The 27,192-nt window shown below is 48.0% G+C and overlaps 3 protein-coding genes across 4 annotated transcripts; all 3 read left to right on the top strand.

Moving 5' to 3' along the window:
* Positions 1-511: 511 nt before the first annotated feature.
* On the top strand, positions 512-7,047 carry kazald3 (Kazal-type serine peptidase inhibitor domain 3). The gene is made up of 4 exons (XM_086257864.1): positions 512-5,141; positions 6,177-6,337; positions 6,414-6,561; positions 6,659-7,047. Exons 1-4 carry the CDS (start codon positions 4,739-4,741, stop codon positions 6,736-6,738), a joined length of 792 nt encoding a protein of 263 aa, XP_086113990.1. The 5' UTR covers positions 512-4,738; the 3' UTR covers positions 6,739-7,047.
* A 1,817-nt stretch (positions 7,048-8,864) lies between these two features.
* On the top strand, positions 8,865-15,125 carry ciz1b (cdkn1a interacting zinc finger protein 1b). Of its 2 annotated transcripts, none has more exons than XM_086257861.1 (14): positions 8,865-9,109; positions 9,700-9,768; positions 9,955-10,042; positions 10,121-10,263; positions 10,355-10,413; positions 10,494-10,555; positions 10,650-10,790; positions 12,820-12,914; positions 12,991-13,084; positions 13,312-13,416; positions 13,664-13,816; positions 13,887-13,944; positions 14,105-14,226; positions 14,787-15,124. In XM_086257861.1, exons 2-14 carry the CDS (start codon positions 9,740-9,742, stop codon positions 14,850-14,852), a joined length of 1,215 nt encoding a protein of 404 aa, XP_086113987.1. In that variant the 5' UTR covers positions 8,865-9,109; positions 9,700-9,739; the 3' UTR covers positions 14,853-15,124. The 2 variants fall into 2 exon arrangements, with proteins under 2 accessions (XP_086113987.1, XP_086113988.1); XM_086257862.1 differs by lacking the exon at positions 8,865-9,109 and adding an exon at positions 9,124-9,435 and having other exon boundaries at positions 14,787-15,125.
* Positions 15,126-15,583: 458 nt separating this feature from the next.
* On the top strand, positions 15,584-22,676 carry surf4l (surfeit 4, like). The gene is made up of 6 exons (XM_086257863.1): positions 15,584-15,802; positions 17,044-17,230; positions 17,908-17,984; positions 20,486-20,529; positions 20,671-20,860; positions 21,816-22,676. The coding sequence occupies exons 1-6, from the start codon at positions 15,755-15,757 to the stop codon at positions 22,080-22,082; spliced, it is 813 nt and encodes a 270-aa protein (XP_086113989.1). The 5' UTR covers positions 15,584-15,754; the 3' UTR covers positions 22,083-22,676.
* The last annotated feature ends 4,516 nt before the right edge of the window (positions 22,677-27,192 follow it).

The raw sequence follows: 27,192 nt of genomic DNA, 5'->3' as shown, positions 1-27,192 counted from the left end.
TCATATGAAGGGGCGTGGCCTTTACACGATGGAACATGATGAATGGTGTAGCAGCCACCAGGGGGCGATCCAAATACGTCTCCCATTCATGAGCGGTGTTTTTACTGATGTGCATCTGAAGCCAGCGCGTACTTCCTGTTTCTGTGGCGGGCGTTCATGTTAAAAACGTTAGTAATGATGAGGTCGTCAGATCACTGTGCACTGCATAGAAGGGGGATTCAAAGTTCCTGTTCAGGATGGGCAGCCAATCAGAATAACGTTGCTCTGAATGAGGGAGGAGCTAAAAAACTTGCTTTAGCAGCTGCTGCATGAAGAGAAGTAAAAACTCCTCCATGCTGGTTTTCAGGACTGATCACGTCCCGCAGGTGAAACACGCACACCTGCTCAGGTAAAGACCAGGCTCACACACTCACACACACTCTGGCTCTGTCCCAATTCAGAGTCTGCACGCTTGACTATATATATATATATATATATGCATATATATATATGCATATATATATGCATATATATATATCTCATAATAATCTGACAATACTATAATATTGGCCATATTATATTTACATCACGACAGTGAGATGACTTTAGTCTCATGAGCAACATTAGCTAATTGTCATTTACTAGCTAATCTTAAATGAGTGTTCAGCACAGACATGAAGCCCAACAATCATGTTTACAGTCCTGTGGTCTCAGCCTCAGATACTCAACTAATCAAAGTGATGTCATGACAAAAATGAATGACCAACAAAACATGTTTCTCCTTCATTTCTGTCACACAATAATAATAATAATGGATTGGATTTATATAGGGCTTTTCCATAGATACATTTCAGTTTACCAGTCATGAGGCTCCAAATTATACCAGGAGTGGGGTATAGGGCTTTTCAAGGCACCCAAAGCGCTTTACAATGCCACTATTCATTCACTCTCACATTCACACACTGGTGGAGGCAGCTACGGTTGTAGCCACAGCTGCCCTGGGGCAGACTGACAGAAGCCAGGCTGCCATATCGCGCCATCGGCCCCTCTGACCAACACCAGTAGACGGTAGGGTAAAGTGTCTTGCCCAAGGACACAACGACCAGGAAAGAGAGCCCGGGGATCGAACCGGCAACCTTCCGGTTACAGATACGCTTCCCAACCCCCTGAGCCACGGTCGCCCACAAAGCTGTATGTAACGTGTCTCTCGGTTAGTATCATGGTTGCTAGGCAACCTGAACAGCGGGGCGAAGGCTAGACCGTCCCATTTCACAAGCCTCTCACTTCCGTACTTCTCGTACTTATAGTACGCACCGTACGTAGTACGCGTAGTGCGCGTACTTCAAGCGTGCAGACCCTGAATTGGGACACAGGCACAGTGCGAGAGCACGAGAGTGTAAAAAAAGCCTGCAGACACGTCATTTTAAACCCTCCATTACGGTTCTATTCCTGTCTGCCAGCAGGGCGCCACGCCCAAAACCTGCACCACCGCCGCTGCTTTATTTCCTGAGTCGCTTTGGTGCTGCTGAGGAGACAAACCAACACGTTTACTCAGGAACTGCTGCTGAATGACACCTGAATCACATTCACCCCCACTGCGACCTCTGAGGCCCCAGCAGGTCCCGGGGTTCTCCTGAACCTCCTGGAGGACCCTGGGAGCCTCCACTCTGTAAAGCCCAGCTTCAGCCTCAGGATGAGTTTAACAGCTGCCTTCGTTTTTGCTGTTTGTGGGGGAAGCCGGCAGGCTGCTCAGCTGCTCAGAGACTGTCAGGTCAGACACCGAGACAGGAAGTCAGAGTACTGGACTTTCAGAATAAAAGTTGGAACGTGTTCATTCTTGCAGACTGAACCTTACCTGCTCTGAGGAAGTGCAGGTCAGGTATGAAGTTTTCATTTTGTTGTCATTTCATTTTGGAGATTTTTCAGTTACACATGCATTCAAATTTTTTCCACGTGATCAGACCAAAGGCAGCTTTTTACTTGTACCGAATTTCCCAGAGGAACCCACCCGAGGGATTAATAAAGTTCTATCTTCTATCTTATCTTGTACAGAAACCTCAGGTTTGTGAAGCTCAAAATCTCAGGTGAATCCAAAGGTGACCCTTTCTGTACAGGAGCATCACACAGACTGATTAAAACTCTGGTATAATTCCTAAAGAAAGTCCTTTTGAAACGCATCTTTGCACCAAACCATGGAAGTCAATAAAAGGAATAGCATCTTCAATATACACTATTATTAATGAAAAATTACCTGACTACAACAAAACGGCTCTGAAAAGAAAATGGGAGGCAGATCTGGGCTATGTTTATGAAGAGGTAGAATGGTACCATCTAATGGAACAGGCACAGACCATGTTAATTTCCACAAATCATAGACAAATGCAATTTAATATATTCCACAGGACATATTATACACCTTACAGATTACATAAAATTGATATTAATTACTCTCCCAAATGTTTGAGATGTAAGGTGATAGATGGTGATCTCCTTCATATGATGTGGAATTGCCCAGTAATAGAGGAGTTCTGGAGACGGATCACTGAAATAATTTCAAGGGTAATTGGGATCCAAGTCGAAATGGACCCAAAACTATGGATTTTAGGTGACATAGATTCTATAAATGTGGATTACCACAAGAAATATTTTATTTTACTTGCAAGTACTGCAGTTAAAAAATGTATTCTGACACATTGGAAATCTGAAAATTCTCCAACACTGAGATATTGGATTAATGAGTTAGCATCCTACTGTACACCTGAGAAGATATCGCATAGTGTAAAAGGGAAATACGGAACCTTTAAAAAAATTTGGGGACCATTTCTTTCAGTATTACCGTCTTTGGACTTGAGAGAATATAGAGATGACGTAAATTCCTCTGGGTTTACCCTGAATTGATCTTCGGTTAGGCCCTTCTGATCAGAGTTCTTGAATGTTGTGCTGATTCTTGTGTATAGACGGGTGTAAATATGGGCTGTTTGTATACACGAATGTGATGAAGTTGAGAGCCATACAGGGGTAAAGGGGTGGGGGGATGGTGGGAGGGGTTCACACGTTATGTTTTTCTTTTTTTTTTTTTCTTTTTTTTTTTTTAAATTTTTGTAATTACCAATACTGTTACTATTATAATTATTATTTATTATTATTATTATTAATACGCCCGTATTTTCTGTGTTCGGTCCTCAGATGGGTGAGGCAATGTTAGAAAGATAAAGATACTAGAGTGTGTTCCTGAGAATTTTTTTTTTTTTTTTTTTTTGGTCATAATGGCCAGTCAAGCTTTGGCTAGTTGATGATACTTTGTCCCATAACTGTAAACGTCTTTTATTGTTTGTTTCTGTTTGTTTGTTGTTCATTTTCAATTTAAAAAATGAAAATAAAAAGTTAAAAAAAAAACAAAAACAAAAAACTCTGGTATAGCCTCCTCAAACAGTGTCCTCATGGCAGCCATGTTATTGGTCACATGATGTCAGTAAAGATGCTCCAGAAGCATAAACACAGTCCAGAGGTCCAGCTTAGGTGAAGCAAGCAGCTACAGCCACCTGTGTCACCATCCACCTGTCAGTCAAAGAGGCCACGCCCCCTAATAATGGAAGCTTTAAAATGATCTTAGAGACCCAACAGTTTGTGTATCCGGCTGTAAACATGTTTATTTCTGCTTTAAAGTTTTAACATGGAACTCACTCACTGCTGCCTCTGCTGGACGTCAGAGGAACTGCAGGGTGGTGATGAGTGGGCATGAGTGGGTGGAGCCTCAGATCCCTGCTCTGAGCTCAGAGTGCTGGATTTTAGTTTAAATAGATTTTTCTTGGTGCCAAATCCCAAATTTAGTGGCCTGAATCCAGTCACCCCAGCCATAAACTGTTCAGACTACTTCCATCAGGAAGGAGGTTCTGCAGCATCCGGTCCCGTACCAGCAGACTGAGAGACAGCTTCTTCCATCAGGCCATCAGACTGCTGAACACGTCATAGACACCTCAGCTTCACTACTGGAACTTCAACATTATGCACTCCATACTGTACAGTAATGCCACTGTTTTGCACATATTCAACTCTGTATATTTTATTTTATATATTTTATTTATTGTTTACTCTATTTAATTTGTAAAATATGTGTATATACACACACACACACACACACACACACACACACACACACACACACACACACACACACACACACACACACACGTAGAAAAATATTTAGTATACACATCCAGAAATGCATATACTATTATATATTGTACATATATTTATTAGTTTCAGATGTAGCCATTCTTGTATTTTGCTTGTTTACATTATTGTATTTTGCACAACTCTGTTGCTTGTGAAGCTCGCACACAAGAATTTCACTCACATGTGCTGTACCAATGTACCTGCACATGTGATGTGACAATAAAAGTGATTTGATTTGATTTGAATATGAAGAGTCTGAGCTGCTGTTCTCTCTGTAACGATGTTTTACTTTGAAAGGTCAAACCGGAACCTATCTGTTGTTTGCGTCCATTGTGACACACGTGACAGCGGCGTCTGGCGCGTGTGTGCAGTGAAGCAGCGCGAGCAGCTCAGCTGTTCAAACCTGCCACAGACAGAAAGCCCGTCAGCAGCCCGGGACGCTGAACGACACTACCGGGACTGAACCAGAGACTCTACCGAGACTCTGACCGGAGGCTGTCGGTGTCTGACGCGGGGGATGCCGGTGTGAGCCCGGGCTCTGTTGTGTCTCTGTTCCCGGTCAGAGTCCCGCCGGTACCGGCGGATGAAGATGCGGACTCTGGTGCTGCTCTGTCTCTGGCTGAGCCTCCGCCCGTGCAGAGCGCCGCCGGGGCTCTGCGGGCCGTGCCAGCCGGACCGGTGCTCGCTGCCCGGCGGCTGCCGGGCCGGGCTGGTGCCGGACTCCTGCGGCTGCTGCCTGGAGTGCGGGAACCTAGAGGGCCAGCCCTGCGACCCCGGGAACCGGAGCGTGTTCTACGGGCTGTGTGGGAGCGGACTGCGGTGTGAGGCGGGAGGAGGAGAGGATGAAGAGGAGGAGTGCGTGTGTGAGGAGCAGGAGCCGGTGTGCGGCTCTGACGGGAGAACATACATGAACATGTGTCAGCTGAGGGAGGCCGTCTACTCCACACCCGAGCTCCACACCGCGGGGAGGGGCCCCTGCAGGACAGGTAGGAACACCTGAGGCAGGACAGGTGGGAGCCGCAGGGCAGGTAACCACCTGCTGTTCCACTGCTCACCTCATTCATTCATATTTTTAAAGGTACATATGTTGGGAGAGCTCACATGTGATGATAATGGTGATGATTCCTTTACTTTTACCTGCAGGTAAATTTGCTTTATAGGGGAATGACATCGTTTGGCTTCCTTTCACAAAACAGCACACATATTTAAACCGGACACACACATATTCTGAGGCAAGAAGCTGAAATTGACCCCGTAGAGGATGGAGCCATTATTAAGAAGTGATAAAGCATCGTCTGTACCTGTTTAGAGTACAGGCAGGTAAACAGGGCTGTGACTCACCTGTCAGACCACCAGTGAGTTTGCTCTGTGACAGAAGTGTGACCGAACCACGCAACAAAGTTCAAATAGTTCGGTCAGTGTGGAAATGAGCAGGTTTTCTGAGGCAGTAAATGCGCTGTGACCCTTTCTGCAGACTGATTTGCAATTCTCATCGCAGTTCAGTTTTCATTGATCATGGTCCTGAAATATTTATACGATTGCGCTTGCTCTATTGATGATGATGATGAGTTCCTCAGTTCACCCCGTCTCTGTGGTTTAGCCCTCGGAGTAAAGAGGAGGAGCCCAGGCCGAGCTGGTTTAGCTGTTTTGATGTGTTGAGCTCCACAAGCTGAGCGCCATTTTATCTGCATTAGAGTTCAGAGGTCAGGCGTGCACGGCTTCAGTTAAAAATGGAAACGAAGAGCAGACGTCAGATATCGAGCAAAGGGGCGAACTCACGTTTCATCCAGGAAACGGTCGCCTCACACTGAGCGCCTACGGGACCCCAGAGGGCCCAAAAACACGAGCACACACACCTGAAATCAGCACAGAGTAAAACTGCAGGTCAGAGGTCATCTCATCTCTGTATGTGAGCTCTCTGAGGTCATCAGTCAGCTGATCGCTCCTCACATGTAATGACTGACACACACAGTCTGAGATTTCTGCTCCGCCCAGCCTAACCTCTCTCTCACCTGTGGCAGTGCCGGTCATTAAGGTGCCTCCTCACAGTCAGGTGAACGGGACGGGCAGCAGTCTCATCTTTCTCTGTGAAGTGTTTGCGTTTCCGATGGCGTTGGTCGAGTGGACGAAGGAGGGACGAGACGTCGTCCTGCCCGGAGACGACCCGCACATCTCCGTCCAGGTACACGTGCGCCTGAGCCTGCAGCCCCGCCCCTCTGGGACAGATTTCAGTACCTGTCTGATTGTCTCTCTCGCAGTCTCGAGGCGGTCCTCTGAAGTTCGAGCTCTCCAGCTGGCTGCAGATTGAGGGGGCGGAGACGGGGGACTCTGGGACCTATCGCTGCACAGCTCGTAACAACCTGGGGACGGCCTCGGCCTCGGCTGTACTGGGAGTGCTGGGAGCAGGTGAGACAGGCGTTTGAAATGGGAGAAACAGAAACTAAAAGACTCGGGTTTGTCTCACTGACGTGTCTCTGTCTCCACCTGTCTGCGGCTCTGTCAGAGGAGCTGTCGTCCTACCTGGCTAACAGTGACAGGAAGCAGCCGATGGACATCGCAGACTATGACCAGGACATCTACTGAGCTTCATGATGTCACCTCCTCTGTACAGGCGTCTCTGATTTTCTTCTTCTCTGTATATGCGAACATTACTCTGACATCACACGGGGCAGTGACATGGACACTTGGCGTGCTGGGCGTTCGAGCCTGCGTCTCCTGTCAGATCTGTTGTGTGAAACTTTTTTTAAAATTATGAATAAAGGTTTACAAACTGACCTCTGGCCTCTAACAGACCTTCACATTTTCACTCATAGCACTGAGGTTATAGACAGTTTTTCCTCCTTCCAGTGCATGTCTGGGCAAGCAGGGCGGGCAGTGCTTGCCCAGTTAACTCTAAAAAGGGGCATTTCAGTTTGGGCTAGTACCATTTTGGGTTCTTGCAACCTCAAATGAATTTATTTGGGCAAGAGAGGGAGTTATCAACTCCTGCTAGCTAGCTTGGTTAGAAGCTAGCTAGCAGGCTATTAGTTAGAAGGCATCTAACTAATTAATGCCGTAATCGGCCTTAAAATGCAGCCTTTAAGGCTGCAGACCCTGAATTGGGATACAGCCCATGTTTTCTACAGTCACTGGTGTGGATTGACTCACTACTGCCTCTGCTGGATGCTAGAGGAACTGCAGGCTTTGGTGCTTCATGTTTCAGTCCTGAAGGCTAACGGTGCTGAGGAGCCTGAATGGAACGTGGAGGCTTCAGAGCAGCTGGAGCACGACCTGGCTTTGCTTCTGGCTGATCGTTTCACCACATGTTGCTTCAGTTTCCTGTGAATGTCAGACAGATGCATGGAGAGGATTTAATTCCAGCTGCTGTCTCAGAGGAACTCCGACTTCCAAGAATCTAAATCTGGTTCAGTCCGGCCTGTTTCAGGAGGTCCTGCAGCCCGAGCCCAACACAACACGTTTAAAAAGCTCAGCACTTTGTTTTTGAAACGTGGTTTTAGTGTCAGGGTTACAGTTAGGTTATGGTTAGAGTAAGCAGCTAGGGAAGGCATTATGTCAGTTAGATGTCCCCACTAAGATATGAAAACAACTGTGTGTGTGTGTGTGTGTGTGTGCTGCTATAAAGACATCAGCTGCTTTGCTTATTGGCATCATCACGTCACTCATATCAAAATAATGATGACAGGGAGGCACGACCTCCAGGAGTCTTGCATTTGTCCAGGATCAGAACCTCAGCTGTACATCCGTCAGCGCTGGGATGATTACTGTGAGACGTTACAGCAGCTGAGCCCAACGTGACACAGCAGAAAGATGAAATATAACGACTGCTGCTCTCTGTCAGAAACATTACCGTTCACACTCAGACGCTTTTATTCCGCCATAAATCTCTGAGAGATCATCTCAGGAAGTGCTTCCTGTCTGCGACACACTGCGGCTCTTCTCCAGGAAATTCCAGCAGATTTACCACAAGCTGCAAATAACTACCAGACTTCCAGACCAGCCAATCAGAGGCCACGAAACACAGCTGAAGAAACAACACTCTACTTCATTTATTGTTTTACTCACTGCTACATGCAAATATACGCAGCCTAGGCACAGATTCTATTTTGTTTTATTTTAGGGGTGATGCACATTGATCACCAATGTAATCCAAAACTGTTGTAAAATACACAAAAGCTATAAAAAAAAACATTTCACTTTTTATTAATTAAATTTATTTTTATTATGCACAATATTTACAATAAATTAAAAATTAAACAATAACTAAAAACACAAACTGCATTTTTGCTCTTTATGCAGTTTACTTACTGTTTCTTGCTGTTAGCTGAATTTATTGGATAAATCTGCAGCCCATCTGTTATTTCTGAAATGTTTTTGGTGACTGGGAAGAAACAGAAACACAGAAAAAAGAATTCTGAAAAGCCGACTGTAGCAGAAAACAGCACAAATATAAACGTGCACAGATGATTCCGTGTACCTCTGAACCCTGTATGTCTGTGAAGGTTCTCAGTCATCCAGGTCATCGTAGTCAAAGGAGCTGCAAAGAAAAGCGTCTGGACTTCTTTAAGTTGCTTGAAGACGTTTCACCTCTCATCCGAGAAGCTACTTCAGTTCGAAGGTCAAATGGTGGAGAGTCCCAGATATAAACCTAGTGGGAGTTTCCCCCCACAGAGGGACAAAAGGACCCCCTGATGATCCTCTAATCGCCTGAGCCAAGGTGGGAAACTGGGTGTGGGCCCCAATCAGCCAGAGTTTCAGGTAAGCTCATTGTGAAACCTGGCCCCACCTTATCATGCGAATTCCTGAGGTCAGATGGCCCAGGATCTGAACCCTGTAGTTCCTCAGCTGGCCGCATGTCTTCCTCCGCGCCGGCAGGGGGCGACAGAAGACACAAGTATCATCGTCAGTATGTGTTTACTTGTAACTGAGCTAGCTTTAGCATCTGCTGAACATTAAGGTGAGCTAAAGTAACCTGGAGTTCAATTTAAACGTGTAAACTCTGATTATTAAACTAGTTCGTGTCTTTAAACAGGACGATAGAGGAAAAAGTTTAAAGTCAGACTGTGTTTGTTTGGAGACGTTAGTTTAGCTTGTTAGCCTAATAGCTAGTAGTGGGATGTCTCTGTTGAAAATGTGCTAATTTATTGTTTGTTTCGTTGCTGATTGAGTAAAGTTTCAGATAAGAAATTTATAAAGACATATTACGAGTCTCTAAAAGCCCGGTTTTAATTCGGCTTACACACCAAATAGCAGACCTGATTCTCCGCGGCTTTACGCTTCGAGGTTTGTAATGAGCTCCGTGACAGAAGTGAAGCCTGTAACGTTAAAGACTTGGAAATGACAAAAGTCTCCTCCCTCTGCTTGTCCTGGAACTGCGGTTTGATTTAGTGCCAGATTTCTGTTTAATGTGCTGATTTAAAGCTGGTTTGTTTATCGGCTGATTCCCAGAATTCATATTAAAATCATTCAGACACGTTATGAATCTGTAAGAAAACTGCTTTACATTCATATATGACGGACGTCAGAGGAGAAACTTCATCTTTGCAGGTACAGCTGCTGAGAGGTCAGAGGTCAGCACGCCTTCATCATGGTCAAACAGCCACAGAGGACAGACAGGTGAGTTACCTGTGTCAGGTGTTGTTTCTCTGACTTGAACCTGACACACATGTCAGGTCTTTCAGAGCAGGCGTGACGGTTCAGACGTCTGTCGTGGATTTGAATGTGTGATAAACTTATAGAAGGTGAAATGCATTGTGGGTGCTGCTGATAAACGCTGCTTCACATGTTGGTCTCCACCTGCAGGTGTTTTATACCCACTGCAGGAAGTGCATTGGCGAGGGTTCGATTCCCTGTCTGTGCTGCTCAGAGGAGGCCGCCTCCACCCCAGCAGGTACCCAAAACAGACTCTGCCTCCCCGTCCCCGCTGCAGCCCCAGCTCCTGCTGGTTTAATGCCTTGTGTTTGTCCAGGCGTCAGAAACAGGAAGTACTGAGAGCTGGCCACGCTGCAGCTCCACCGCCACAGAAGAAGAGAGGGGTGCTGATGGGTCGAGCCAGCCTGGAGGCGTGGGGTTGGAGGGAGGATCAGAAGAATCGGATTCAAAGCGAGCAAGGTTGGGAGGTCGTCTGCTAGGAACAAACGACGTCACTGTCTGACATCTGAGGAACTCGACTCACTCGGTGTGTTTTTGATGTTTTTCACAGGATGGAGGACGACGCTGCTCCGCCCAGCAGAGTCCCCGGGTCATGTGCTCCAGCGGCAGGTGTGTCTCTGTGGCATCCTTCAGGCTGATTTTCAGTCCTGTGCTGCGGATTGATAAAGCTTCCCTCTCTGTGTCACCAGATGTTCCTCCTCCCGGCCAGCAGGGGGCAGCAGAGGACAGCGAGGACAGCAGAGTGGCCGAGGTAAAGAACCATGCGATGCTCCATCTGCAGTCGGAACCACAGAGTAACGGAGACACACCTGACTGTCAGGTAACCTACCGTGATGTGTTTATAGCTGCAGGGCGTGGGGTCACTGAAGGTCACCATCCAGCAGAGCAGCGAGAGCCGAGAGTTTGGACAGACGGACAGGACGGCCGAGAGACAGACGGGCGGACTCCACTGTCACGTCTGTGACCTCACGTGTCGCTCTCTCCTGGTAAGAAACCCTCGGCTCTTCTTCTTCTTCCTCTGCCTCGTTCAGTCTTACCTGAGTCAGGTGTCCTCAGCACACTCAGGACTAGGGCTGGGTGTCGTCACTGATTTCTAGAATCGATTCGATTAAATTCGATTTGAATCTGGGAAATTTTGACAGTCAGAAATATTATAATTCAGATCAGTACATTTACATATTTTTGTATCAATAAAAAGGAAGCTGACACACGCAAGACTTTATCACAGGTGTGAGCGTCACAGTGAGGCCTTTGTGTCAAAGTAGCTGAAGATAAAACACAGAAAAACATGAAGGAGATTTTCCTGTTCTGGATTTTATAAAAATGTTCTGCAGTACATCAAAAATGAAAGAAAACCATGAATCAACATATGAACATTACCTCTGAAGTTACAGCGGTTTTATTAGAGACACGGCGTTTTACATTTTGCATAATTTTAGAAAGTTTAAATTTGTTCAGTATTGAACGGCAGAAATGAGGTTTTCTTTTCAGAAGTATGTAAACGAAAAAACAAAACAGCGACCGACAGCCTGTAAACAACAGTAGACTGGTGCGTAACAAGCAAGCGAATAATGCAGGAAACAGAGAGCGAGAGAGCTGTGCATGAAGTGAGATTTTATCCTGGTTCGGTCAGTGTTGTTTGGAGAGAGATAAACTAACAGCTTTAGAATCGGCGCAAAAAGGGCGTGAACACAAAGCGCCGACCCGCTGAAACATCAGCATCAGCGAGCTGTCGGCATTCAGCCCCGACCGTGTCCGTGCCGTCGGTCAGAAAGTCACATCTCGCTGACTCTGATCCGCGGCTCCGCGCTGTGTGTTCACGTCTCCGTGCAGAATCGTGTTCCTGCTCTCATTTACTGTTTTAGCTGTTTGGTGGTTGTTGAAATTTTGTGAGGTTTCACCTGAGGTTCTGGCGTTTCGGGCAAAATAAATTTATGTTAAAAAATCGATTCAGGATTTTAATGAATGGATTATAAAAACCCACCCCTACTCAGGACATCCACAGCTTTCTCCACAGCAAGTCTTTGCTAACATCTGGAAACATTTGCTGTTGCCTCTGCCCAGTTAGCGCATGCACCTGCTTCCTGTTTTAAAGTCAGAGTCACTGACAGCAGCGAGCGGCTGTGAACGCTCCGAGGCTCATCGATCGACTAGCAGCCGATTTAAAACAACGGATGACCCGACAAACATGGCCGACGCAGCAGCATCATCTTCAAAGCCGCCACGAACTGCAGACAAAACGGGTGTTTTCTAAGGAACGCGCTCCTGCGACCCTTTCCTATTGGTGGAAAAATGTACCATGTTGACCAATTAAAAAATGATATAGCAACACGTGACATTAGGTCGTTTAGGAAGAGGGAGGAGTTTTTGGAGTACGACGGCGAGAGAGAGAGAGCGAGATAAAAAGAGAGTTTTGAGATGTGAAAGATTAGCGACGTTTAGCGTGTTTGGAGTACAGTCAGCATGTGGTTAGCGTGTGGTTAGCGTGTAGTTTTGTTGTGTGAGAGAACACTGAGGCGACTGCTGAACGTTACAGTTCTGCCAAAAAGCCACCAAAGGCAGGCGGCAGCGTAAAGACTGTCTGCAGGTGGGAAACAGGAGCAGGGATGCACCCGAGCTCTGCATGATGATTTTGCAAAATGAAAAACTGTAAATTCAGACACGCGAGGTAAACAGAAGGGGAAACAGTAGTGAAGAGCAGCCAGTTACACCTGGACCACAGAGGTCAGAGCGCGGTTCGTGCCCCTCCCTCAGTGCTTTGATGATGAATAATGCGATGCCACTGCTGCACGTCCTGGAACAGGTGAGCTTGGCTCTGCAGCCGTCGCTGTGAGTCCTGACCAATCAGGTGGCTTCATCCAGACACACCTGTAATAACTTGAGCTCTGTGACGAACAGCTGACCAGACACAACGTCACCAACCTCAGTCTGCACATCTGCACCAGCTGTGGATGTCAGGTCATGTGACAGGTGGACGTGCACAGGTGTCTACAGGTGTGCTCTGTTTATTTCCAGCTGTTTCAGGAGCACATGGCAGGACCTGAACACGTGAAGAAGCTGCAGGAGATCACACACTGCATCCACCTCAACACACACACACCGCAGGACAGGTGAACACACACACACAGATCAGGGGCTCTGATTTGTTTAGTTTGAAAACCTTCAGGTGTGTCACTCTGCCAGCAGGGGGCGCCGCCGTGAGTCACAGCGCTGGTGTGACACCTGTCAGACTCACTTCAGCGGTGATGTCATCATTCATCGGCGGACCAAACGACACAAGGTGAGAGTGAGATGTGATGATGACGTATCAGCGCAGACACGCCTCCTTACCCAACAGAGATCAGAGTAGAGTAGAATAGAATAGCCCTTTACTGTCAGTGTACTTGCCAACTGTGCAGATTAAAATGTCAATAGAAGACTGTGTGTGTGTGTGTGTGTGTGTGTGTGTGTGTGTGTGTGTGTGTGTGTGTGTGTGTGTGTGTGTGTGTGTGTGTTCGTTCGTTCCAGATGTGCAAGCAGCTTTGCCGGCCCTTCTGTCCGGTGTGCGGACGTCACTTCAGGACGCCCAGGAAGTTTGTGGAGCACATGAAGTCATCGGAACATAAACAGCAGGTGAGTGAGGGCGTCGGCAGTCAGGTGACAGCAGGAAGCCAATGGCTGTGGCTGTCAGGTGGTCAGTGTCGCAGACGCTGGTGGTGACGTGTATCCTGAGTCTGTGTTCACTAAAAACTTCAGTGAAACAAACCGAAGCAACGACTGTCCGCGTGACCGTCAACGGCGGGATCCACTCTGTGGGGCGCTGCTCAGCAGGATGTCCCGCCCCTCTGTGGGACAGCTGATGTTTCCTGTTTCCTCCCAGGTGCTCCTGGAGGAGGCTCAGGAGGAGGAGCTCATCACTGTGGATGCTGTCGGCTGCTTCGAGGAGGAGGGGGAGGAAGAGGAGGAGGGGGCGGTGGTGGAGGAAGAAGTGGATGTAGCTGACGAGGAAGAGGATGCAGCAACAAAGGAAAAGGTAAAATCAGGACGTCCTGTGGCGTCGAGTGAAATCACGATTCAGGAGTGACGACTTTAAACTGTTTCAGGTGGCTGAGGAAGAGGAGGACAAGCGGCGAGCAGAGTATGACCCCAGCACGGCGTGCGGTACGTCCCGGAGGTCGAAACCAGCTGATGGAGCTTTGTCGCCCCCCGGTGGACGATCTGTAGAGAGAAAATCCAGAAGGCGTAGATCAGTGTGTCTGTGGATTTTGTCTCGTGTCTCTGCGACAAACAGGAAGTGACGCTTTACTCTCTGTCCTCACAGGAAGCAGTTTTGTGGTTCCTGTTTGTGGCTTCATGTGTCGACTCTGCAAAAAGTTTTTCTACAGTGAAGCTGCAGCTCGACACGCACACTGCAGGACACGCACACACTACCTCCACTTGCAGGTACATATCTGCTTTATATTTAATGACTAACTTCATGTATGTAACAGGTGTGTCAGCGAAGAGTGCGCAGCATAAATATGTGGACAGTCACAGGTGAGCTAATGTCCCTGCAGCAGCACAGACGCACCTGTGCAGCAGGTACAGCCCAGAGTGAAAGCTCAGAGCTGCTGCAGTCGAGCTAAAGACCACACAGGAGGAGGGAACCTGACAGGTGACCTCATCTCACCTGTACCTGCAGGTTTCACTCTAATACTAACAGACACACACACACACACACACAACCCCGTTCAGCTATTTTAGTGAGGACCTTCCTTGACATGCTTTCCCTAGCCCCATATTAAAAATGAATGCCTGACCCTAGCCTAGCTGTAACCCTGACACTAAAACCACATTTGGAGCCTCAAAAATGCTTCAAATTTGTGAGGACCAGGTTGTGTGTCCTCACAAGTGACTGTTGGTTCTCACAAGTATGGTAAATGCAGATTTCGGTCCTCGCAAAGATAGCTAGACAGGAAGACACACACACAGGTAACCCAGCTGCCTGTTGTTTGTTGTTTTAGAGACACCGTGCTCAGAGGAGGAGGCGGCGAGGACAGAGGGACAAGGACCGATCTGCTCCACCCTGACCGCCTCACCATGTCCCACAATGCATTGCTGCATCCAGGTGGAGCTCTGATCACCTTTCTTTTGTTTGACTGGTGGCTGCTGCAGGAGCTGCAGGTCACAGGTGGACTGCTGTCCATGTGTGTTCTGTTTGCAGTGAGAGAAACGTTTCACAGCTGCAGGTTTCCACCTGACACCTGCACAATGACTGACAGCGGTCAGTTTCATCGTTGTTAATATGCAAACATTAATAAATCATGTTTTCATAACCGGCTTTGTTTCTCGTGGTGTGTGATGTCATAAAACGGTTATTAACACTTCTGTTTCGTTAAATAAATTATTACCATTATGAGAGAATGAAACGATCACACTGTTATTCATCCTGCAGAGTTATCAGTGTTTATGTCATTCAGCGCCCCCTGGTGGCTCAGCCGTGCATCATGTTCATTGTGTTTCTACATCCCCACAGCCCACGTGAAAGAACAAGAACCACCGACGTGTTCGGGTCACATCTGAGCTGGGTTAGACTTTCATGTTCCGATGTTCTGGGAATCCATCCTACCCGTTGTTTCTACGCATGCGCACAACACGAAATTCAGTGGCAAATCATCCTACCTTTGTTAATAAGAGCTAGAAACATACTCTGATGGGCAAAGTTAAGTGGCAAACCGTCATACCTACTTACATTTGCGCTGACAGCACAAATGTGCATAAACTACTTAGGTAGGACGTTTTGTCAGAACACCGGTCCACGTGGCATGCTGTACCCAGCCCGGCCGCAGGGGGCGCCCTACCTGCTCAGGGCGGAGGATTGTGGGTCGGAGGAGGCAGCGGCGGGGCATCTTCATCATCACTGCGGACCGGACCGGGACGTGAGCTGGCAGCTGCTTTTCCGCACTGAAGTGCCTTACCGTCGGAGCCAGAGATGGGACACGGAGACCTCATGAGCCAGGCGGAGGATGTGGCGGACCAGGTAAGCTCGCGCACCCGGAGCGGCGACACGCTGAGCTGGGACTCGGTCCGGTTATCGCAAACATCTGGTTGTTGAAAGCTCGGTGATTTCTGCTGCAAAACAAGTTTAGTCAGCTCGAAAAGCAGAGGCCAGCTGCTCCCCGGAACAGCTTCGTTGCTTTAAAATGAACTTTCATGAAGTTTGAAGCAAAGCAGCAGATTTCGTCATCGGGAGGCTGGAACAGGAAAGACCGTGGTGCAGATTCATTCTCACTAAAACACCAAAAATGCGATCTTTATTGAGTTGTTCTGTTGGCCGAAATGAAGAACGACTTTACACGATGGATGATCGTGTTCAGGTGTTTTCTACAAACCAACGGTGTCTGTGGAGACTCGAGGAAAGTTGAAACGTGACAGATTTTAAATCGAGTCTGGTGAAACGTTCGCAGCTTGTAGGAAAACGGAAATAATGATGGGTGACTTTCCTCTGAGATGATGTTCGACCTCAGGAGAGCTCTGATCGCTCCAGGGCTGCTTTACACATTAACATTTAAATGTTTTATAAAAATGTACGTTTGAGAGTAAAGTAACGAATTCGTGGTTCAGCTGGGTCTCACGCGGAGGCGAGGCCGGGGTCCTGACGTGCCCGAGCGGTATAGTTTCTTCTCACAGCCGTGAATCACTGCTGACGAACCGGGAACGGTTCAATGAAAACACCTGTTACCGGAGTCTGGTTCGATCAATGCGCAGCTGACCGGAAGTTCTGAAAGTAACCCTCCGCCACGGAGCGACACAGAAAGTGTTGCTGCAGCAGCAGGTAGCTCACGTCCTCCACGCAGCCGTGAAACACACACGATGATCATCATCTTCTTGGTTAATCCACATTTAAACAACCGTGTTAGAGTCAAGTTAAAGTATTTTAAAAGTAATAATAAATATGTGGGCGTGTCTACCTGAAGCTGTGGCTCATGAATCAGCAGCTGATGTGTTTTTAATCTAAGGAAACATTGTGCTGATTTTTAGCTCCAGCCTGTTAGTACAGTGACCTCGCAGCATGATGTCCGGCTGTAAACATGTTTACTTCTGCTGCAAAGTTTGAACATGGGAGTCTGTGGGGACCAACTCACTGCTGCCTCTGCTGGATGTCAGAGGAACTGCAGCTCTTGGTGCCTCTTTGTATTTTAAACCCCGCATGTACAAAAACGCAGTCGGTGCTACATTAATAAAGTGACTAACAGTGTGCTGATCACCCCGCTGCTTTAGTTCCTGCGGGTGACCAAACACTACCTCCCCCACGTGGCCCGCCTCTGCCTGGTCAGCACCTTCCTCGAGGACGGCATCAGGATGTGGCTCCAGTGGAGCGAGCAGAGCGAGTATATCGACTCCACCTGGAGCTGTGGCCTCTTCATCGCCAACCTCTTCGTCCTCATCAACCTGCTGGGACAGCTGGGTAACACTCACACACACACACACACGTTTTCATCTAATTGACAAAATGCTCATCATCACTGAACGCCCAGCCTAACTGTAACCCTGACACCTTCTTGTGGGGACGGGCGTTTCACACCTCGTTGTACACATATGAGGCCCTTTTCCATTAACCTGGTTCTCATTACTGTCTGGTACTACCTAACCTGCGTGGCTGTCGTCATAGCAACGTGTCTGAGCGTCCTGCGGCATAATTAGTATGCAAGGCGAACGCTACAGCAAAGGTGGACGTGGAGGCGACGGTGTACCTGCTGCTCGATCTGCAGCTCTTCGTCACACTGACGCTACTGACCAGCCAATCTGTGCCATGCAGTCTGATGATGTCACACTTTAATACCTGCTCAGATCGCTGGGAACCCCGGCCGAGCACCTGCTAAAGCACCTGGTACCAGGTACTAGGATCTAATGAAAACCGTGGTGATCCGAGCAGGTCCGAATGCAGACGGGGCTCCGAGGACTCGCACACTGGTGACAGTTAGGGACAGAGGTCCCCTGCCTGTACATTTATACGTATGTGTGTGTAATGATCTCTGCGAGCACCTGGGTTGTTGCACCAGTCTCTGATTGATTGATTGATTATTGGTGATTTAGAGCTCTCAGTTGTTCCACATTAAACATGTAACACGTGTGTGTCTGCAGGCTGCTGCGTGTTGATCCTCAGCAGGAACTTTGTTCAGCACGCCTGCGGCGCTCTGTTTGGGATCATCGCTCTGCAGGTACACACACACACACACACACACACACACACACACACACACACACACACACACACACACACACACGTGTTTCATGTTTAGTATTGCAGGTTTTTGACGTGATGGTCAGCGAGCTTCAGTCGGTTTTCACTGCGCCGTCACGCCTTCAGACTCCCAAACAGGAAGTTGCTGTGGTCTTAAATGATAAATCAGAGTAAACGTTTCCTGTTTGAAACATAAACGTTTTGTTCTTTGTCTCTGAAAGAAGAGCCACAGCTGACCGTGTGTGTGTGCGGGGGGGCGTGTACTGTAGACACGTTGAAAGCGCTGTGATTTCCGGGTAAAGTGGAGCGCACAGGAAGAGGTGACGATGTTTCCGAAGGAGAAAAGGAAGAAACGTGGACGATCCAGGTGGCGGGAGCAGGCAGCGGCCGGGACGATTCCCGGTTTGATCCAAATTCAAATTCAAATTCAAATTTTATTTGTCACGTACACAGTCATACACAGTACGATATGTAGTGAAATGCTTGGACAACTGCTCGTGACCTAAAGAAAACAAAAAAGGAAAAGGCTATGAATAAGATAGGAAATAAATATGAAAAATTAAAAAGGGTAAATTTAACTAGGAAGGAATAAAATATAAATTAAGGTTAAAAATGAAATAACTGTACAACACAAATTAGAATGAAGGGTAAATTTAACTGGGAAGAATAAGATAAAATATATAAATTAAAGTTGAAAATAAAATAACTGTACAACAAAATACACAATATAGAACTATATAAGAATGTATGAAGAAATATAAATAAATATATACACAATAACAGCAGCTGTACAAGTATTAACCAGAAATGAAGAATATAGTGACCAGTGTTGTGCAAAACCAAAGTCCAGAAAGTCCAGTGTGTGTGTAAGAACCATATGTGTGGGTCAGTACTGTGTGGTGGTGTGATTGAGAGACCGTATCGCCTGCGGGAAGAAGCTCCTCCTCAGTCTCTCTGTGTTGGTCTTCAGGGAGCGGAATCGCTTTCCTGACCTCAGCAGAGAGAACAGTCTGTTGTTGGGATGGCTGAGGTCCTTCACCATCTTCCTGGCCTTGGTCCAGCACCGCCTGCTGTAGATTGAGTGCAGGTCAGGGAGCTCGGAGCGGATGGTGCGCTCAGCTGACCGCACAACCCTCTGTAGAGCTCGTCTGTCCTGCATGGTGCTGTTCCCGAACCAGGTTAAGATGTTTCCCGCCAGGATGCTCTCTATGGTGCAGGAGTAAAAGTTCCTGAGCACCTTGGAGGGCAGTTGGAAGTCTCTCAAGCGTCTGAGGTGGTAGAGACGCTGTCGGGCCTTTTTCACCACGGTGTTGATGTGACAGGACCATGACAGGTCCTGCGTGATGTGAACTCCGAGGTATTTGAAGCTGTCCACTCTCTCCACTGGGCACTCGTTGATGACGGGGGTCGGGTAGTTCCTCTCCTGCTTAGTGCTGAAGTCCACTATCAGCTCCTTTGTCTTACTGACGTTTAGAAGGAGGTTGTTCCTCTGGCACCAGTTCTCCAGATTCCTAATCTCCTTCAGGTAGGCCGTCTCGTTGTTATCAGAGATCAGGCCCACCACGACGGTGTCGTCAGCAAACTTGATGATGGTGGTGGAGCTGGTAGTGGCCACACAGTCATATGTGTACAAAGAGTACAGCAGGGGGCTCAGAACACACCCCTGGGGGGCTCCAGTGCTGAGAGTGGTGGAGGCTGAGACATGTCCGCCCATCCTTACTGCCTGTGGTCTGCCAGTTAGGAAGTTGGAGATCCACTGACACATAGATGAGCTGAGTCCCAGATGCTCCAGCTTGGTGGTGAGTGTGGAGGGAATTATGGTGTTAAATGCAGAGCTGTAGTCTATGAAGAGCATTTTAACATAATTCCCCCTTCTAGTGTCCAAGTGAGTGAGTGATGTGTGGAGGAGATGAGAGATGGCATCGTCTGTGGAACGATTTGGACGGTAAGCGAACTGTAGTGGGTCCAGTGTGTCTGGTAGTGAAGAAATGATGAAGTCTCTGACCAGGCGTTCAAAGCACTTCATCACTACTGAGGTGAGGGCTACAGGGCGATAGTCATTGAGAGAAGCAGGGTGGGGTTTCTTCGGGACAGGAACAATGATGGACTCTTTGAAGCATGTGGGGATCACCGACTGAGATAAAGAGATGTTGAATATCTCAGTGAACACAGGAGCTAGCTGGTATGCGCAGTCTCTGAGGATCCAGAGCGGAAGCTTTAGTCTGTGTTTCTGATGTCGCAGCGCCGGCTGAGCCGGAGCAGCAGCTCGCTGTGGTCAGGCGTGTTCAGCACTGGTGCGAGTTTGCAGCTGCGCATGCACTCGATGCCAAATGCAGTGCTGTGATTGGTCAGATCTGTTAAACTGAAAAAGTTAAGGTCGTGTTTCGTCCTGCCAACACGGTGCAGGTGAACTTTCAAACAGGTGAGTCCCAGAATGTTACCTGTGAGTCTGATCATGTGACTCTGTGTGACCTGCAGATGGTGGCTTACAGCATCCTGTGGGACCTCAAGTTCCTCATGAGGTAAGTCGTCACGCCTTTCTGAAATAACTTTATCGACGTCGTGGACAGAAACGGCTCGTTCTGCACGTTTGCGTGACGCTGCAGGTTGGAGCTACAAAGACATGATCTGCTGTTCTTCATCCTCCTCGTCCTCCTCTGCAGGAACCTGGCGCTGGGCGGGGGCCTCCTCCTCCTCCTGGCAGAGTGCAGGGGGGAGGCGCGTAGCGTGTTCGCCGGAGTTCCTTCCCTCGGACATCAGAGCTCGCCGAAGCACCTCCTGCAGCTGGGAGGTCGCGTCCTCCTCGTCCTCATGTTCATGACGCTGCTGCACTTTGACCTCAGCCTGCTCAGCGTGAGTCACACCCACACGTGTCCACACGTGTCCACACGTGTCCACACGTGTCCACACGTGTCCACACGTGTCCACACGTGTCCACGTAATTATTCAAACTCCTGGCAAGATTTGACAGAAGCTTACTTTTGTTCAACCAACAAGTTGTTTTTGACAGGAAATGACACGGGCGTCTGCCAAAAGAGAAGAAGACGAGGCACCAGAGGCGTCGCTTTTATTTACATTTGAGCAAAAAGTGTCCAGAATGACTCGCGCTCTTCACAAACTGTCACAGTCTCTGGGAAATCCACAGTCCTAAAATCACCGTTCGAACAGTCCAAGCCGATTCAGTGGGCAGCGGCTTGGTGGACAGTCTGGGATCGAACCACCGACCTTCTGGTTAGTGGCTGATCCGCTCTGCCACCTGAGCTACAGCCACCCTGGGGGTCGGGGGGAAGCTCATCACAGGAAACGCCACCACGAAAAACAGCATGAAGATCCTCCTCCTCATCATCAGGCAGCAGCAGACAGCTCAGCACTACAACGACCCAAAGCACAGCAAAGTAAACGGTTAGCAGACACAAACATTAACATTGAGCAGCTCCGCCCACAGAGTCCAGCAGAGACTGTGGGCGGAGCTAGAGATCAGGGCGAGGGGACCCTCCGACCTGAAAGCTCACTGCTAAAGACAAATGAGCAAACGTGGAGACGTGCGATTATAGGACGCGTTCGTCTGCTGTAATAACTATTAAAGGTTTTTCTATTACTGAGACGAGTGAATGATTGTGGGCGGGGCACGTTTTGCTCCAATGAGAACAAAAGCAGAGAAGCGTGTTTGCGGCGGCGATGCCTCTGGTGCCTCGTCTCCACATCGTTTGGGAGACGAAAACTTGCAGGTTGAATAAAAGTAACTTTGGGGGTCTGAATAATTATGGGCGTGACCGTCGTCCTTGTGCTGACGGCGTGTTGTGTTCAGTTCCTGCAGAACGTGGTGGGGACGGCGCTCATGGTCCTGGTGGCGGTGGGCTTTAAGACGAAGCTGGCGGCGCTCACGCTGGTGGCGTGGCTGCTCTGCATCAACTTCACCATCAACGCCTTCTGGAGCGTGCCGTCCTACACGCCCATGCACGACTTCCTGAAGTACGACTTCTTCCAGACCACCTCGGTGATCGGCGGCCTGCTGCTGGTGGTGGCGCTCGGGCCCGGGGGCGTCTCCATGGACGAGAAGAAGAAGGAGTGGTGAGGAGGAGGAGCCGCGCCTCTGCCTCTTCTATTTTTATTTTTTTGCTCTCTGAGCGACCAATCAGAGCTTGTCTTTGTGTCACGTGATGTTTGTTGCACACTGGCTGTGATGTTTGACACTTAGAGTGATTTTAGAGGAGGCGAGGGAGCGCCTCCACCTCCATCCTGCTGCACCACCCAGTGACCGCCACCCGCCTCCCTGAGGCATCAGCTGCTGCGTTATCCAATCAGTGCTTTTGTAGGCGGTCTTTGCTGTTTTCAGCCTGTTCGATGTGACGATTCGGACACAACGACGTCACTCGTTAATGTTTTTGTAACGAGCTGGACAAACGACAAAAATGGAGGCAGAGTCATTTTGAGCAGCTCTGAGGCGACAAACACACCTGAGCAGGTGAGCGATCACAGCTTTAGTACGGAGCGGGGAGGCTGTAGTAACCCGTGGCGTCCTGCAGGAGGCGCTGCTTCCTCACAGTGTGTTTCGTCTCTGTACGACGTTCAGTGTTTGAGTCTGAGTCTTTTTCTATCGTGTTTTTGTAGGAGGAGTTTAATAAAGCGTGCAGCATTAAGTGTGTGTGTGTTTCAGTGTTTCCTGCAGCACCTGCTCATCTCCCACAGACTGTATAAAGAAGACGGACACAACCTCCGTGTTTTATTTCAAAATCAGCGAGAACAGGAAGTGAGCTCACGCTGGGACTAGGCGTGCTGGAAGCTGCGTCTGTGTGCTGGGCGTGTCCTCTCCTAGCTAATCGCAGCACACGGCGCCCTCTGCTCTGATGGACGAAGGACAATGAAGATGGGCCAGTCGGGCAGGTGGAAAAGAGGAAGACGTCAGGGGAGGTTCATGAACGGAGGAGGACGTGCGGAGGGTTGGAGTGACAGAGGAGCGGGTGGAGGTGTTTGTGTGATCGTCGCTGGCCCGAGTGTGACAGACACACCTGAGCGGGGACCTGCGCCGTGCTGCTCGTTCGTTCAGCTTCACTGCGAGGCGGCGCTCTGCCTGCAGACCTGAGTCACGTGGCACGCCACACGACACGTGGGCGGTGCTATCGACCATAAAGGCGCGTCCTGCGGTTCAGCCCGCATGTCCTCCTGCCGCGCCAACTTCCCAGGTCATCGAAGCGCCGCGGGACGGCCTCTCAGCTTAAACGTGCGGTTGTCGTGAGCAGGCTGTCAAACTAACGTGACCTCTGACCTCTGAGCAGTTCGAGCACCATGACCTGTGATCTTTTCCATTATGTAAGCTGGATGCACACTGACCTGCTCTTCAGTCACCCGGGCGCACAGAAGTGCATTTAAAGTGAATCTTAACACCGTGTTTGTGTGGCGCACGTTTCCCAGGTTTCGTTTAGTTCAGCCTCCCGCCGCGTCCTCACGCAGTCCGATGTCTGGAAACCACAGCGTTGGTTTCAGTAATGACAGGAAGGCGTCCACAGTACAGCCACTCGGGGCCCTTTGATGTCTGACTTGTAAGAATCTGCAAAGTCAGCTTTTTCTGAACAGTCCTCATTTTGTAAAGCTGCAAAACTCTTAAGTGCCCTCTTGTGGAGAAGTGAGTTATAGCATGCGAGGCCCCAAAGGGCCGCTTTTTAAATCCGTCCTCACTTTGTCACAAAGTCAGACTCGTAGGTGCAGCGTGTCACCACTTTGGGCGGCTCCTCCAGTTTACATGGACTAATTACACTAAGTACACAGAAGCTTTCTGAACGCTTCGACTCATCCCGAGGTTACCGTCGGCCGTGACAGGAACACCTGCACGGCGCCCCCTGTGGGCCGTCAGCGCAGCGAGCCGTACCTGAGCCGAGCTCTCTTCACACTGATGTCTCTACAGTTTGTCCCACTGCTGAAACTGTGAGAGGAAAAGAAAGTGATAATGTTCATTCTGACTGTGTTGGTGGCTCATCATGAACCTCACACTCAGCACATTGGCCACATTCTCCAACAGGGTCATCAGTGTTTGGCAGGTCGAGTTAAGGATCGTCCTGCTCTCCTTCAGGAGTTGTTGCTCCTCTTCTGCTTTGGTTCAAAGGTTAATGAATGCGATGAAGAGGAGGATGGATGAAGCACAGCGTGCAGTGAGCCCACTGGTTCATCACACAGTGATCACATTTAAACCATTTCATACAGAAACATGAAATATGCATCTGACCTCATTAGCACTGGTGTCCTAAACAACGTTCCCTCTAATGTTTCACGTGTCTGAGCGAACACAAACTGAGCGCCCCAACAGCAGACGTGTGCAGTGTGGTCACGCCAGCATCCAAGTTACATGTTTATTAAAGTAATCAAATTACAGCATTTATGTTAGACTACTTTAAATTAACTGCTTCAGCCTACTTACAATGACAATTAAAAACAATCTTGTTCATGACCTGTAGCATGTTAACACTATTGGAAGGAAAAATAACTTGAACTCCAAGTTTGAAAACAAAACTTTCTTTCTTTATTTTTCATAAAGCTCTGACTGTATTCTGAGTCTGTGGTCTGGGAGAGAGTCTGTAACTCTGTCTGCAACATACAGTAAACAATGACCAATGCTGGGTAATTAATTATATAGTTACTTCTTCAAAAAAGTAACTGAGTTTTGCCTCAGTCTTTACCTAAAAATGCAGCCAAAGCGTTTTTAAATAAACATTTCAAACTATTTACAGAACAATCAGCTGTTCTGCATCAAATCTGATGCCACACAAATTATTTGTGCCGCTCCAAAAATAATTTCTGTCCACTATGAGATGAAGGAGAACAACAGCCTGATACCTGCAGGCCTGACAGCAGCAGATGTGTCACTGCTGTAACACCTGTAACACTCAGCAGGCGCCTCATTGTTCTAACACACAACAACAAAACTATTGACTACACTACACACTAACTACACACTGACTACACTCTCACTACACACTAACTACACACTAACTACACACTGACTACACACTGACTACACACTAACTACACACTAACTACACACTGACTACACACTAACTACACACTAACTACACACTAACTACACACTGACTACACACTAACTACACACTAACTACACACTGACTACACACTAACTACACACTGACTACACACTAACTACACACTGACTACACACTGACTACACACTAACTACACACTGACTACACACTCACTACACACTGACTACACACTAACTACACACTGACTACACACTGACTACACACTGACTACACACTCACTACACACTGACTACACACTAACTACACACTAACTACACACTGACTACACACTAACTACACACTACCTACACACTGACTACACACTAACTGCACACTGACTACACACTCACTACTCACTAACTACACACTGACTACACACTAACTACACACTAACTACACACTAACTACACACTGACTACACACTAACTACACACTAACTACACACTAACTACACACTGACTACACACTGACTACACACTCACTACACACTGACTACACACTGACTACACACTAACTGCACACTGACTACACACTAACTACACACTAACTACACACTGACTACACACTAACTACACACTAACTACACACTAACTACACACTGACTACACACTGACTACACACTAACTACACACTGACTACACACTCACTACACACTGACTACACACTAACTACACACTAACTACACACTGACTACACACTAACTACACACTACCTACACACTGACTACACACTAACTGCACACTGACTACACACTCACTACTCACTAACTACACACTGACTACACCCTAACTACACACTGACTACACACTCACTACACGCTAACTACACGCTAACTGCACGCTAACTGCACACTGACTACACACTGACTACACGCTAACTACACGCTAACTGCACGCTAACTGCACACTGACTACACACTGACTACACGCTAACTACACGCTAACTGCACACTGACTACACACTGACTACACACTAACTACACACTACCTACACACTGACTACACACTAACTGCACACTGACTACACACTCACTACTCACTAACTACACACTGACTACACACTGACTACACACTGACTACACACTCACTACACGCTAACTACACGCTAACTACACGCTAACTGCACGCTAACTGCACACTGACTACACACTGACTACACGCTAACTACACGCTAACTGCACACTGACTACACACTGACTACACACTAACTACACGCTAACTGCACACTGACTACACACTGACTACACGCTAACTACACCCTAACTACACGCTAACTACACGCTAACTACACGCTAACTACACCCTAACTACACACTAACTACACCCTAACTACACACTGACTACACACTCACTACACGCTAACTGCACACTGACTACACACTGACTACACACTAACTACACGCTAACTGCACACTGACTACACACTGACTACACGCTAACTGCACGCTAACTGCACACTGACTACACACTGACTACACACTAACTACACGCTAACTGCACACTGACTACACACTGACTACACACTGACTACACTACACACTGACTACACTACAAACTAACTACACACTGACTACACACTAACTACACGCTAACTACACGCTAACTGCACGCTAACTACACACTGACTACAAACTAACTACACACTGACTACACACTAACTACACGCTAACTACACGCTAACTGCACGCTAACTACACACTGACTACAAACTAACTACACACTAACTACACACTGACTACACACTACACTACACACTCACTACACACTAACTACACGCTAACTGCACGCTAACTACACACTGACTACACTACACACTGACTACACTACAAACTAACTACACACTGACTACACACTGACTACACACTGACTACACACTGACTACACTACACACTGACTACACTACAAACTAACTACACACTGACTACACACTGACTACAAACTAACTACACACTGACTACACACTGACTACACTACACACTGACTACACTACAAACTAACTACACACTGACTACACACTGACTACAAACTAACTACACACTGACTACACGCTAACTACACGCTAACTGCACGCTAACTGCACGCTAACTACAAACTAACTACACACTGACTACAAACTAACTACACACTGACTACACACTGACTACACTACACACTG

This window comes from Aulonocara sp. 'chitande type north' Nkhata Bay, linkage group LG12 (assembly GCF_057382095.1).
Source record: "Aulonocara sp. 'chitande type north' Nkhata Bay isolate Kocher_YH1m ecotype deep benthic linkage group LG12, A_spYH_male_GT1.1, whole genome shotgun sequence".
Taxonomy (NCBI): Eukaryota; Metazoa; Chordata; class Actinopteri; order Cichliformes; family Cichlidae; genus Aulonocara; species Aulonocara sp. 'chitande type north' Nkhata Bay.
This window is presented reverse-complemented; position numbering and strand designations above follow the sequence as displayed.

What these genes read in the sequence shown, in the direction of transcription:
- ciz1b (XM_086257862.1), top strand. Translation starts at nt 9,740, where the DNA reads ATGGTCAAACAGCCACAGAGGACAGACAG. An exon ending in GGCGGACCAAACGACACAAG is followed by an intron (nt 13,085 to 13,311) that starts GTGAGAGTGAGA and finishes CGTTCGTTCCAG; the next exon opens with ATGTGCAAGCAGCTTTGCCG. An exon ending in CATCGGAACATAAACAGCAG is followed by an intron (nt 13,417 to 13,663) that starts GTGAGTGAGGGC and finishes GTTTCCTCCCAG; the next exon opens with GTGCTCCTGGAGGAGGCTCA.
- surf4l (XM_086257863.1), top strand. Translation starts at nt 15,755, where the DNA reads ATGGGACACGGAGACCTCATGAGCCAGGCGGAGGATGTGGCGGACCAG. An exon ending in CGGAGGATGTGGCGGACCAG is followed by an intron (nt 15,803 to 17,043) that starts GTAAGCTCGCGC and finishes CCGCTGCTTTAG; the next exon opens with TTCCTGCGGGTGACCAAACA. An exon ending in CAACCTGCTGGGACAGCTGG is followed by an intron (nt 17,231 to 17,907) that starts GTAACACTCACA and finishes GTGTGTCTGCAG; the next exon opens with GCTGCTGCGTGTTGATCCTC.
- kazald3 (XM_086257864.1), top strand. Translation starts at nt 4,739, where the DNA reads ATGAAGATGCGGACTCTGGTGCTGCTCTGTCTCTGGCTGAGCCTCCGC. An exon ending in GAGGGGCCCCTGCAGGACAG is followed by an intron (nt 5,142 to 6,176) that starts GTAGGAACACCT and finishes CACCTGTGGCAG; the next exon opens with TGCCGGTCATTAAGGTGCCT. An exon ending in ACTGGGAGTGCTGGGAGCAG is followed by an intron (nt 6,562 to 6,658) that starts GTGAGACAGGCG and finishes CGGCTCTGTCAG; the next exon opens with AGGAGCTGTCGTCCTACCTG.